This window comes from Python bivittatus, unplaced genomic scaffold (assembly GCF_059951505.1).
Source record: "Python bivittatus isolate LINGU-HERP-01145 unplaced genomic scaffold, Pbiv_v1 ctg000980_np1212, whole genome shotgun sequence".
NCBI classification, from domain to species: domain Eukaryota; kingdom Metazoa; phylum Chordata; class Lepidosauria; order Squamata; family Pythonidae; genus Python; species Python bivittatus.
This window is the reverse complement of record NW_028277125.1, coordinates 52,803,679-52,818,207: the sequence shown is the minus strand read 5'-3', so window position 1 is coordinate 52,818,207 and position 14,529 is coordinate 52,803,679. Positions and strand designations below refer to the sequence as shown.

At 36.2% G+C, this 14,529-nt stretch overlaps 2 protein-coding genes across 4 annotated transcripts in view; one reads left to right on the top strand and one right to left on the bottom strand.

Annotated features, from left to right (window-relative positions):
• Positions 1-3,452, bottom strand: part of PLEKHS1 (pleckstrin homology domain containing S1) — a 35,825-nt gene extending 32,373 nt beyond the window's left edge. Inside the window, exon 1 of the mRNA XM_025174684.2 lies at positions 3,410-3,452. Within this exon, the coding sequence (XP_025030452.1) occupies positions 3,410-3,437 (28 nt within the window). The 5' untranslated portion in view covers positions 3,438-3,452. The remainder of the gene's footprint in view (positions 1-3,409) is intronic.
• The window catches only part of NRAP (nebulin related anchoring protein), a 114,193-nt gene that overhangs the window by 6,069 nt on the left and 93,595 nt on the right, over positions 1-14,529 (top strand). The window lies entirely within an intron of this gene.

Genomic DNA, 14,529 nt, shown 5'->3' with positions numbered 1-14,529 from the left:
ATTAGAGATCTTAACTTAGGATATTGTGAGCATTCTTAGGGTAAAACTGTGTTTCGGTTGCCCAAAGCCATGATGAACAGTGGAATATATCATGGATATATTCATGAGCGAATATATTGACCGTGGCATATGGAAGACTGTGATTCAGAATGTAAGAAAAGCAAATTATAAAGACTGTGAATTAATAAATGAAAGAAAAGAAAAAAAAATTTTCTGCGCTCAGTCGTTACCAACTCTGCAGTGTTGTATGTTTATAGAAATAAGATAAAGGGACAGTATTTAATAGACCTGAATGAAGGTGTCTTGATCAGATCTTGTGGAATGGTATAAATGAGGGCATGAAAGGGAAGGAATATGTTTAATTATGAATGAAAGGATTTAAATGTATATCAGAAAATATGAATTGGTATTTTCTAGAATGTTGTGGATGTGCATGAAAGTAAGAGATTTTGTAAAGTTGTAACTTTATGTTGCAATGTATGATAATTATGGAAAAACAGGGATGAGTTTTAGAAAAAAATATGGAAGATTCTAAATAAACGGTCTGGGGTAAAAGATATTCTGACATGAATGAATGTTGTAAATGAGGTAAGAGAGTACCAAAAAAGTGAGTGGGCCAAGAATGAATGAGAATTGTGTTTGGTGAGTATCTGTTTAGAAAAAGGTCTATTTCAAATGTTTGGTTTAAATCTATTCATGAATACACATGCAAAGAAATGCATATAAATCTAAAAACACAACTGATTTGATTGCTTATAACGAAATATGGAGAAAAATAGTGAAGAAAACAGTTATCTGAGTTTCTGGATGTGACACAAACCATTATTTGATAATGTCAAAAGTGGAACCTGGGGAAAAAGAACATTAAAAAAACAGAAAGAAGTGCAATAAATTACAATAGAAGTAGAATGACTGCAGGGAGAGAAAAAGTGACCCCTATATGAAAATGCATTAGTAGAACAATCTTCTAGCTGTATGTATGGAAGGTAAACATAAGGAAAGAAGATGTGGTGGTTGCTTGGTACAGAGTGAAAACAGAGGCATCCATTCCTAACTATAATTATGCCCAAACGACTAAATGTTCATTGTGGTCATGATGCATACTTGCATTCTGACATTACACAAAAGTACCAAGTACTAAGATATTGAGTTTGTGTCACAACATTATGATGCATGGTTTGTAATTTCCTTCTTGCGCTGACCCTGTGGAAGCCTATGCGTAAAAGAACTATGTTACAAAATATCACAGAAGGGTATGAATTTATGCTAATGGGAAGTATGAAAAAAAGATCTTGAGGTAATGAAGTAAAGCGGCCATGAATGAGAAGAAAATGGCTAGAGGTGGATGATTGTTGCAAACAATGAGTATGAGATAAAGATACTATATAATATGCTCAGAGAGATAAAACTATAATTGTAAAGATTGGTAAAGAGAGCAAGGAACAATGAAGATTAAAAGAGGTACAGAAAATGTAGAGCAATTTTGGTGAAAATCAAGAAAAGAAGGAGCATCTAGCACAGTGTTTTCAGCCTCAGCAACTTTAAGACGTGTGGACTTAAAATCCCAAAATTCCCCCATCCAGAATTTTGTGCAGACCAAGGTTGTTATGTTCGACAGGGAAAACAGAGTGAATGATCACACATGATACATAAATGGCAAAAGATTAGAGTAAGATGCTTAATTTGTGTAGTTTGGTATAATATTTATTAAAGATGGGAAAATGGAGAGATTTTCAGACATGCAAATGCTGGTAGAAGACAGTGGATAGTATATGGTCCATTGTGAGGAATGAAGATTAAAAAAATGTGAAAATAGCTGCATATACTGTATGAGAGTGAGTCTGTCCACTTTGTTACATGAAAGTGAGACTTTAGCATCATAAAAGGAAATTGAATGCCATGAGAAAAGGGTTACTTAAGAAGTGAGAGGTAAAACAAAAAGATAGAGGGTTTGAATGGGTGATATATGTATATGGACTGAATATAAAAGTGAGTGACCAATACAAAAGAACAACACTGAGAAGCTTTGTCATTGAGAGATGAAGATATAATCACAAACAAATGCATGAAAGAAGATTGAATTGATTGAGAAGAAGGTAAAAACCAAGAAAGTTGTTTTTTGGAGATCCTCAAAAGGAAAGATGTGAAAAATTTAAAGGACAAAGTGCATGCATGAATTTGTTTGCCAGGACAGAAAGATATGGAAAAGTTAGAGAATGGTGTTTATGCAAAGTAGACTTAATTAGGTTTCCTTTTATTTTCTCTTATCTACTGATTTTAATTTCTTTTCCATACTACTGCTTACACTTACATTTGCAAAATGTTTCTTATTCTGAAAGAGAGTAACATGATTTCTATATATGTTTGTAAGAACACTCCAAACACAGCACTGCCTATTATATTATTTCCAGTTTACTATATATTTAGGACAAAAAAGGGCATTAAATTTATGCCATGATAAACCATATTAAAATAATTTGAAAAAAAAACCCATATTTGTAAGGATAATGTATTATCTAATCTCAATATGAGCGATGTTATATATTTAAGCAATGTCAGTAGTTAAGGAGAAAACTTTGTTATTGTAGATACCATGATCTGAAGCTAGGTAGAAATGAAAGCATGGGGAAGTATTTCTTGTACAGGCTCCTTTCATCCTCTGCATAATACCTTTTATTGATTATTATTACAGTATTACATATCATCAAGGCATGTGAACATTCTTCCACATAGTCAGGAATTGGAGCATTCATTCTTAAAAATCAGAACACAGCCTTGAAGGATTTATATGAAAGTGGCAGGCTACAGTTAAAAGCAGAATTACTCTTTGTTCTTAGTAAAATCCTAGCAAACTGACCTTTGGATAAGCAAAAATAGTTAAACATATTGAAATGTGCTTCCTATTCACAGAAAACTCAGAGCAATATTTGAAAGTATCAAGTAAAAATAAAAATATATGTGTAGAGCTTCTTGATGAATAAGAAGAGAGCTCAGTGTGAATGAAACTCAGCCAGGCCACATCTCTGAAGTGTGTAATAAATATAAAGTGTAAAATATAAAGCATGAACAAGGAGCATTTTCTGCTTCATTGACCAGCAACATGTGCCACTCTTAATGAATGGGCAGGACTTTAGGTATGATGATCTGATTCTAGGGTGGCTTAAAGATGTCCCTGGCCAAATATTCCATTAGGTTTGAAATGTGGTTCAGAGTCACACAGATACTGAAAAGAGAGTGGGAATATAACACGATTGCTATAACAAATAGTCCTTTAACTTTAATAGAGACTTATTCTAACTGCTTTCATTGAAGCAGGCAAAAGAACAAGGCATATATTAATAAATAGCAAGTATTAAAAATGCTGTGAAAAGAGGTATCTGGCCAAAAGGTATAAGAATTAGTTGTGTACCAATAGTAGTTCTTTTTGTAGAATCCATATCTGATTGTTAGTTCAACCTGGAAAATAAACAGAATGAATATTAAAGGGCACTTTAATAAGATGAGTTTCCCTGTTTCTCAGGGCTATCATAATCAAAGGATTTTTAGAAGACACACCTTTTCTTTTCAGGATGAATTCACTAATCCTGTTCATCCATTTAAAAATATGTAAACAGAAACTATAACCATGCAGAAGATTATCAGATGGTAACCAATATCGTACGTCAATCTTAATTAAATTTAGATTACTCACATACTAGTATGAAAGTAAAATGCTCTGATAAGCCAACACAAACGCAAAGAAAAAAACCCCAAAACCTCATGTAGTTTTCAGTTCTCCCCCAAAGGATGTGGTCTTTGCCAAGAATAAGAACAGCGATATTTAATTTCTGTAGCTTTCTTGTCCCATAAGAACAGTTGCTACATGGACTGTTGTGCACAATAGTAGAAGATTCAGTTACCATCCCGGAACTTTAACAGTATAATAATATGCAGCAAAAAGTCCCTTGAGATTAGAATTGTAAGAACTGTATTGATAATAGATTTTTAAGAAGGAAAAGAGATTTAGGAACTGATATACTGTTAAGCAATATATTAAATCCCTAAATTCTCTCACCTTCCAGATAAAAAAATAAGTATTAACAACATGAACAATTCAAAGGATGGCAAACAGATTTATTTATGAATAGGACTTCCTTTTTTTTTTTTAATGTTGTCTTTTTTCTGCACAAAGATCCTTTAATCTGCTTGCACTAATTTGGAAAGCATATCTAGATGCAAAAGGGACAAAAAAGGTCTGTTAGTGAATGCCACTGTATCAGCAGAATTACAGTCAGAATGAAGATATTTTCAAAACTGATTCCAACTTCTATGCTGAAGAGAATTCATCATATTTTAGAGATTAGATTTGTCTGAGGAAAGAAACCTCAGGGCATGCTAGTGCCAAGAGAGAAGAGATAGGACAATGTGTTAAATTTGAAATATAGTCCATAATCATTGGAATCCAACTCATGTCCACATTTTTCTCTTATTTCTAAATATCTAGCAAACACAGTACTTTTAGTAAAGAGTACCAGCTAGACATGATCTGGTACACCAGTGAAGTTCCAGGATGAGAAGAATTTCCTACTCATTTCATTAGAGATGGGAATTTTGTGGATGCATACAGTTACCACATTGAAGTGCACTTTCTCCTTTTTTCTACAGAAATAAATTCAGTGAACATCAACTGTTCACTGAAAGTTCCATTTCCATGAGGAATTAACTGAGGAGAACTGCAGAGTTTAAAAAACGTTATTTTATCATTCGCTGTGCTAAAACCGTCCTCTTCCTCTTCCTCCTCCTGCTCCATCACATTTATGTCAAAATCCAAATGTACATATAGCATATAACATAATTCTTTATTTGCAAGGCTTGAAAGGAAAAACCTGGATAGCAACTGTCTTTTCTGTATCCATTTCCATTATATGAGGGAGTATATCTTACATTAACACCAGCATACAAGAAAGAATCTAGAACCAAACTCATAAGGTGGGAGATCATACTGTCAGCCCTTTGAGGTAGTCCAAACAAGAAACCAAAACCATGAGTAGTAATGCTACCATTACTGAAAGGTTTATAGTAACAGAATCTTGCAAGTCTGAAAGCACATATCTCCCCCCTTTCCTTTCCTTTCCTTTCCTTTCCTTTCCTTTCCTTTCCTTTCCTTTCCTTTCCTTTCCTTTCCTTTCCTTTCCTTTCCTTTCCTTTCCTTTCCTTTCCTTTCCTTTCCTTTCCTTTCCTTTCCTTTCCTTTCCTTTCCTTTCCTTTCCTTTCCTTTCCTTTCCTTTCCTTTCCTTTCCTTTCCTTTCCTTTCCTTTCCTTTCCTTTCCTTTCCTTTCCTTTCCTTTCCTTTCCTTTCCTTTCCTTTCCTTTCCTTTCCTTGGAACAAGGGAGGGTCCCCTCTGAGACGCTTTCTTCATCCCCATTCCTTCTGTGGACTGAGACGTCTCTTATCTGACCATTGCCCAGCCTGAGGCTCTTCTTCCTCCTGTCTCTCAAGGATATTCTCAGAGACCATTACAGATACACATGCGCGCGCGCGCACACACACACACATAAAAGTACATATGTTCAGTAAAGCCTGCCTACAAGAAGGAATGCTACTAGCAATTGCTTTTCAGGAATGGTAGCAGATGAATTGTTCAGTGGGAGGACATTGTGGCCTGCTGTCTGGATTGAATAGCTTCCAAGCTGTTGCCAAAATACCTCAGTCTGGAGAGGATTTTCTTAAGTTGGTTTAGAGGGTAGCCAGTATGAGCAAAGGACAGGAGTACATTAAGGGTACAGTGCAGAAAAGCCCCTTGATAACTGAATACCTTGTTTCGACTTTGTTGGACAACTGCACTGCACTGCACTGCACAAAACAATCAAGAAACACACATGTCCAGTAGAGGTGCTTTAGAATCAATAATTCAATAAATGGATCAGACATACTTGACAGAGCCAAAAACAAGTAACTGGTAGTCATCCTCCAGTAGAGGAGAAGAAGACAAAACCAAAATGCAAACCACAGCTCTTAACTCATCTTATTATTTAAAAGAGGATTCCAACCCAATCAAACATTTCTTTAAAGAATTCACGGAGAACCCGAAACAGGAATGGGGAAGTCATTTACCTTGATAAAAGATTTATCAGGTATTTCTGAAAGAATTAACCAACAATTTAAAGCCTTATTTGTTTATTTATTTATCAAATGTATATAGCTGCTCACCTCATAATAAGTGACCCTGGGCAGCATACAATAATCAATTAAAAACATTACATATATAAAAACAAGAAATTAAAAATATAAAAAGTCAACATAAAAATAGAGATTAATTATAACCAAAATATATATACAAAACCCAGGCGGAGAGAGAATAAATACATCCACTTCAATAGTGGAGCCATCTAGGCAAATCTCCAGTTCCCTGGTGACATAACCAGGTCTTGAGGGGCTTCCAGAAGAACAAAAGGGATGGAGCTGAGCTAATATTGGGGGGGGGGGAGGAGGGGAGAAAGCTCCATAAGGTGGCTGCCACAGCAGAGAAGGCCGGCCTCCTGGGACCCACCAAATGTAGGTCCCTGGCAGATGGTATCCACAGCATGCCTTCTCTGCTAGATCTAATGGGGTGGGCTGATATAATTGGGGAGTGACTGTCCCTCAGCTAATAAGACAGACAACAGACATTGCTCAGAGAACTAGTTGTGTTTATGATTGCCTAAAAATGCCTGCTAGTATGAAAAATATTGAGAAAATATCTTAAAAATATGTTAAAATATCTCAGGTAGATGTTGAAGATCGTAACAGATGAAGCAACTTTTGTATCAGACCTATTAGCAAAAAAGTTGAGAATGACAACATGATAGATTACATAGGACTGTAATAAGACTTGATGTTCTCTCCCAAAATTGCATGTGTCTGAAAAGGACATGGTACTGTATAAGCACATCAAGTTCAAAACTGTAGGCTTGCAAACTTGAACAAACGAAGACAAAAATTATTTATTGAATGATATGACTATGACCTTCCTTAATGCTTAAAGAATAATAAACATTCTTCCCAGTTTATTAAAAAAACAACTTCAAGAATTCATTCAAATATTTGCTTGAACAGTTCTTTAAAAAAATCGACAATGTTTGCATTTCATAAGCAAAATGAAATGAAATAAAATAAAATCCAATATTTTAGACATCCCTCTTCAATATAACACCTTTAAATACCTAGGAATTTAAATATATTTAATAAATATAATGGCCCTGCTTGAAAAAAAAATTAAAAAGGATATGAAAAGATGGAACTAGAGTTACCTTAGTATTTTAAGCCATATAACAGCAATAAAGGTTACTCCCAAAATGGATATATCTATTTCAAACTCTTTTAAAAGATATTCATGATAAAATTCTTACCAATTAAGAAAAACAAATTGTATTATTACAATCTAATTCAAATCAGTAGAATAAAAATAAATATTTTATATTTATCTCCAAACAAAGAAAGATGAGATGTATCTTGTTTTAAGAATATGTTACCAAGCAGCTCAGTTAGCAGATGTTACCCTTTCATAATGGAACATCCAACAATACAATGGGTTGAGACAGAAAACATTGTCCTTGTGTAACAGTTTAAATATTTTTTTTAAATCTTTTTTTTTCCCCATACACACATGCCTTCATAAAATGAATAAACTCAACAATATTTTCACACAAATAATGTGCTGAATGCAGATAAATAATTTTTCAGGACTCATTCCAGAGATCTCTTCCTTAACTCCACTGAAAATATACTCAAATGTTAACCAAGACAGAGCCACACTGTTGGAATCATGGGGAAAAGAAGCCTTAATTGAATAAAAGGTTTTTATAAAAACTCAATAACTTACAGTCTAGAGAAAGCCGAGCGAAAATTAGAACATAAAGTGCCATGATTTTACTGGTTCAATATTAAAAAATAGAAATGTGATAGAGATTGGAAACAGACCTCTACCTAATTCTGAAAAATTAGTGTTATTTTTTTCTTCATAGTACCTGAAGATTCTGTTTTAAAAATAGATCCTGTCTGAAATAGACTCTTAGTGAATGCACCATGGGGCTAATACAAGATTTAGGGAAACAATAAGATAATATTTGGCAGTTTCAATTTTTTTCATTTTTTTTCTTTCCATCTTATTGTGTTTTGTTTTGTTTTGTTTTGTTTAATTCTATGTGGGCTGCCTAGAGTCACACTTGTAAGATGGGTGAGTATATAAATTGATTATATAAAATACCAGCATTTATACAGGAAGAATACCTTAAGGTCTTACATTCATGATATCAATCTATGGTATCATATATATTTTGTACATAGTCAATGAATTGTTGGTGAGGCTGTAAACTGAACATTGTTTCATCCTGGTAGAATGTGATAAGGTTTTAGATTTTTGGAAGAAAGTTTTTAATGATATGTTGTATATAAATAAACAGAAGATTTTTTTCCCTCCAGAGTTAAGTTTATTATACATGTACGTTAGTTAGAATAAAATACTGCAAAGTAAGAAACATATTTCTATTTTTAGCAGTTAAATTAATTATTGTTGAACAATGTAATATCTAGATAATATCTCAAGGATTAAATGGTATGATAGGATCTAGTCTATAGTGTTGCTTGAGAAAGTTTCTGATAAAATCCATTATTTGACAATGAAAAATAGCAAACAATGAACAAGTGGTGGGATGTTATTATTCATATAAGAGAGTATTATTCCCTTATATGAACAATACTATTGTAGACCCCAATAATTCTGCTATCATAAAGGAGTGGTACAAGTTTATTATAAATAATAACATTAGTTTTACTTAAAAAAAATAATGCTTTTTTTTAAAAAAATAAGAATTTAGATAAGCTAAAGAAAGGATAAAGTTCCTTTGAATCTTGGCAGTTAATCTGCCTTCTTTTAAATGGCAAATCTTCCAAACTAAGTGCAAACTCTTATCCTTATAGGATATAACCCAAACAATATCAGAATAAGCTACTGTGATTTGTTTTATTCATGCCCCTTGTGTATCACATTTCCTTGAGACTGAGGAGTGGTAAAAACACCTATAAAAGTAAAGGATGTCGTCTTATGTAAATACATACTTGTGAATTTACAAGAGGGGCCATAGTATATAGAATACTAAATTGTGATTAAAAGAGGGGAGGAAGCTTAACTGCAGCTGCTTTTCACGCACAATTAAAAAAAATTTTTTTTTGCAACAGCACAACTCTTCCTCGGGTGAAAAGATGATGATTCCAAGTTTATGCCTATTTTAGTTTTATTTATAGAATTTTTAAAGGGGTTCTAGCATAATTTTGTGAAAATAAAATCTAGTGAGACACTTTGCATTTTAACTACACAGAACAAGAGAATAAAATTAAATTGTACATATGAATGTCAGCTCTAAATAAACAGGATGATTTGTAGCAATACTTACAGGATCGGATGTTTGTCATGCTGGAGATCAACAATGCCCAATCATGTCACTGAGACATTTACTGAGAATTGAATTATTTGGGTACAGAGCGACTGTCTTTTTATATTACTCTTAATTGCACTCCATAACTATGACTCATAAGGAAATACCCAAGCTTTTTCTTATGGGAAATATTTCCTTTTACTGTCAAAACTGAAAGTTGTTTTAATGAGGAAACCCAGGAAATGGCAGTGTTTTTAAAGAGTGTTTGACAGTGTAGAGAAACAGGTGCAGTGATAATACTGAATCCAGGTTGGCAGTGCTTTGCTTTTTTACTTCATTTCCTCATAGCAATCTTTTTTTTTTTTTTTTAATGTAACGCTGTTCCTACAGCAACTAGAGGAGAGATATAAAATACAGCAACTAGAGGAGAGAGACAATTGGGTGTGCTTTCTTGCAATTATTACAATCCAACAAAACAGAATTGGGCATTACTTTGAGTCAGCTATTCTACATTACTTTATTTAATGAATGACATAGACAGTGAAACTCTCAGACAACTTGCAGGGCAAAAAAATGCTTTATTGTTTGCTTTAGAATTCCTGTATGTAATCTCCCTTCCCAATCTACTGACAATGTGGCCTTCATCTCGCCCCCAATCCATATCAGAGGCAGCCTTAACCCACACTATTCTGTTACTGAAAGAAGCCAGGACAGTTCCAAAGTGCATAAAATCTGCTGTGTATCCCTGACAATTCTGTCAGAAGGGCATTTGTTGACTGCTAGGGGTAAGAACAGACTGGTGCCCGCTGGTAGTTTCAGGCTGGTATAGGCAAAACCCCGCCATGTTCCAGCATTCTCCTCTGCCTCCATTCTTTCATAGTTTTCTCCTGGTAGAATTTGGTGCAACTGTGGGTGGCACTTTGTGGGATGAAGGGCTGCCCAATTAACTGGAAGAGCTGACTTTTTCAAAACTCATCAGGACATCTGCCTGGTTTTGGGTAAGCTAGCACTTTACCACACAGCTCTACCAGCCCGCAAAGCCTGTTTATCAGGCTTGTTTACATTCTGGCTGTCTTGAGTTAGCCCAGCAGCGCAGCCATCGTTGATGATAGAAGGAGAAATATGAGACACAAATGTTAAGACAACGTTTGAAACAATTTCTCTCTGCCTCCCTTCTGCTGAGAGGCAGTTATATTTTTTTCCCCCCTCTATGGAAGCATTGTCTCAAATTTGCTAATCAAGGAACTACAGGTTTATATGCAAGGACAATGTTTAGGGGACATGGGAATGGAGAAACAATCCTCAATATTACAGAGGAAAAGCTGAGCTTCAATTTAGGAAAAGCTTCAGTATCTTCTCTCCCACTGATCCAGAGCTGAGTCAAAACCCCTTGGTTTTGACTCAGCTCTGGGTCAATGGGAGAGAAGACACTGAAGCTTTTCCTAAATTGAAGCTCAGATTTTCCTCTGTAATATTGAGGATTGTTTCTCCATTCCCATGTCCCCTAAACATTGTTGTCCTTGCATACAAGGGAGGGTGGAAGGAAGCTCTGTGTTTTCTATTTTTCTCTTCCCACTGGCTATCTGTCTGACTGTCTATTTGTCTGCATTTATAGATAGGTTCCCAGTCATGTCCTCATGCCCATTATGATCCATCCATCCATCCATCCATCCATCCATCCATCCATCCATCCATCCATCCATCCATCCATCCATCCCTAGCTCGGCAAATAAAAGTTTATTTATGCCTCTTGATTTTTTTGGTCAGAATTTATAAAATAAATTAAAAATGTAGGTTTGAATGAAAAGGTAGAGTATTTCTCTTCCCCCACACCTCTGTAACTTTCTCTTGCCTAAACAGTTTTGTTTTGGAGAAGAAATGTGATGAGTAGAATATTAATTTTTAATGTTCTTATCCACAATTATTTTACAGTAAAACAGGATATTCTGGAACCTGAAATGGCATCTTGCTGTCCTTTCTGTGTCTTTTCAACTGATCAGTCAAACATACTTGAGTCAGGAGCAGGGTTTTCTGCTGCTGCTTGCTTTACTTTAAGAACTAAGAATTAATTCCAGTTACTTGAGTAACTGAGTAACAGTACTAGATCACAGACATGCTTAATCAATTAACCATTAATAATAACAACCCTAAATATTGTGCTGTGATCACATCCTAAATATTTCTGGAATAGGATAATTTCTAGAGCAAAAGAAAGGAAGAGCAAACAGAGAAACAAAAAAGAGGGAGACAAAAAGCAATGAACAAAACATTATCTCTGCCCCACCGTGTTATTCATATATATGTATTTGGAATTCAGATCTTAATCCCACCCATAATCTTCACACACCCTGCATGAGGGCTAAACACCTTAAAGTCACCTTCTTACCTTTCATATTCATACATACAATTTCCTGAATAACCCTTCTCCAGAAAAGGAGGAGCTTTGATACTGCTCTATATGGGCTGTAGGAAGCTGGCAGGGAGTGTCAAAAATCTTTCCTTCCTTCCTTCCTTCCTTCCTTCCTTCCTTCCTTCCTTCCTTCCTTCCTTCCTTCCTTCCTTCCTTCCTTCCTTCCTTCCTTCCTTCCTTCCTTCCTTCCTTCCTCCCTCCCTCCCTCCCTCCTTTTGCCCGTATAATATAGGCTTGCATCATATATCCTCCTCTCACAGACCTCAAGTGAACCCTGGTGAAGCCTCTTTTTCCTCAACTGACCCATGGAACTGCCTGCCACTTTGCTGGGGGGAGGTGGAACAAAGGGAGCTGCAGACCATGAGGAAAACTGCACCCCCACTCCCCATTCTGGCATGTACCCAAGCGCCCCCTCCCTCCAGGGAGGAAGAGGGCTCACTCATTGACCACTTGTGATCCCCGCCCCCCAGCCAGCCCTACCTCACTAGCAGGCATCCAAGTTGCTCCCTCATCCTTCTGTCAACACCCACAGCTGTTAAGAGATTTCAAATTTCTACCTGGTTTCCAAAGCAGCCAATTGCTGTACAACTATCAAGACTTGGCACCAGCCAATTGGGCACAGGGGACAGAGGGAGGCAGGAAAGAGTTTGGGGATACACCCATGATGACCACATGACCTGGGCTAGCCATGGCAGTGGAGCAGCATATCAGTGCTGAAGCAGCCAAAGTTCCCAAATTTCGATTCCATGAGAGCCATGGGTCCCAGATTTTGGATGCATTCTGTAAGTTAGCCCATTTGAGGTACTTTGGTTCAAAAATTGTTGCCCTACGATGCACTGTTGTGTCTAGTTGAAGGTTACAGACATGAGAGTTTTAGTAATATATAGATGCCCCTGCTGCTGCCAATGTCCCAGTTCTGCAACAGTCCACCTTGTCTTCTTCCCCTGCCTGCCTTAGCTTCTGCCACTGCCATGGCCAATGTCCAGCATGATGGTCTTACTAGCCCAGATGGCACCAGTCAGATGCTTTCCTTTTTCTCATTCTTCAGCTGATGCTACTAATAATTTTGACTTTTTCCCACTCATACCCATGAGCCACTTCTGCTGAAAACAAATGCATTTCAGTCCATCTTCAGAACAAAACAGATGTTTCATTCTGATACTGACTGAAATCAGACTTGCCCCAGACCTACTGGCTTTTTGCAAGGCATTCAAGACCTGGCTTTGCAATCTAGCCTGGGGCTGGGTGAGCCTGTTTCATGGCTGACTGTGGGATGGGATGTTATGAATGTTCTTGGCTGCTATTTTATGCTGTTTATGTTGTTTTTTTAAAATTTTGTTTTTATTCTGTTTTTAATTGTTAGTTGCCCAGAGTCTTGTATATGAAATGGGCAGCCATATAATTTATTAAATAAATAAAGCATCAAAACACATGATTTGGTTTAGGCATGGCTCACTCAAAAGGTCCAACTGTCAGGGCTTCTCAGTAGTGTCCCCCAATTTATTGTACACTCTACCCCAGAAATATGGTTGGCTGTTATTTTTGACAGGCTAAAGCAGCATTGTTCCACTGGGCATTTGGGCCATAGGATGTACTGTTTTTGTTTTCTATTGTTATTATTTATGTCTATTTTTAATGTATTTTTGGACTCTTTTTTTAACTCCACCAGGAGTCCACCCTGGATTGAGGTGGCAACAAATATTGCAAAATAAATGATTAATTAATAATTAAACCAGCTGTTAGATGCATAGAATGTGCACAGAACATTTAGTTTATCTTTATTTAGCAAGTTATTTAGACTTTACGGAATTTCCTTCTTCTCTTCTGTCACGCTTCAGTTGGAGTCTGAGCTGGAACCATTTAGGGTAGGTCACAAGAAAATCCAAGAACTGAGTACAGTATAAGGAATATTTTCTAAAGAAAGTTCAAAGTCTGTACCAAAATATGGTTCAAATCTTATTTTTTTGTCCAAACTTTCAATTTTGGCCTCAACTTTTATGTAGGCTTGCTCATTTTCATCTGTTCTAGGTTTTTATAATGGACTTATGCTTCTTTGACATATTGCTGTGTGATATTTTCACAGTATTTGCTTTTTCACATCTCTTCGCTCCTGTATCTAACAGAGCTTGGAGCTTCTTTCTCCCATGCTTCCCTGATCCTTGGTTTAAGAGAAAATGAATTCTTTCTTAGATGTTCTCTACAAGTTTGTGGAGATAGTGAAACTCCATCCCATCCCTCCTCCTTTCCCAAGTCAGCGAGGGATTATGGCTGGCTCAAAGAGATTTCTAACTCACATTGTGTGCTGTAATTTTTTACTTTATCAGAAGCTCTATCGCATTTTACTGGATGGAACCTGGGGAACAAAATAACCTTATAGCAGGAAGCTGGGCAGTAGCTGACAATTGCTGGTTTTGTTCTATCTGTTGTGTCATCTGTCTTATTGCATAAGCCAGTTGGTTAATTTGGGCATCTGTCCAAGTCTGATGCAGACTTGGCTGGTGTTTAAACTGGAGTAAGATATTACTATTTTATTCAGAGTCAACAGTGTGGCAAGAGGGTTTGTCTGACTTGGTTCTGGAAAAGTTGAAGTTGGGTTACCTGAGAGTAACAAATTGCTGACATTCTCAAGCTCCAATGGGAATCACTCAGAAAATGCATAAGAAAATGTTGTATGCCGCCCAGAGTCACTTTATGTGTGATGGCCGGCTATATAAATACAATAAATA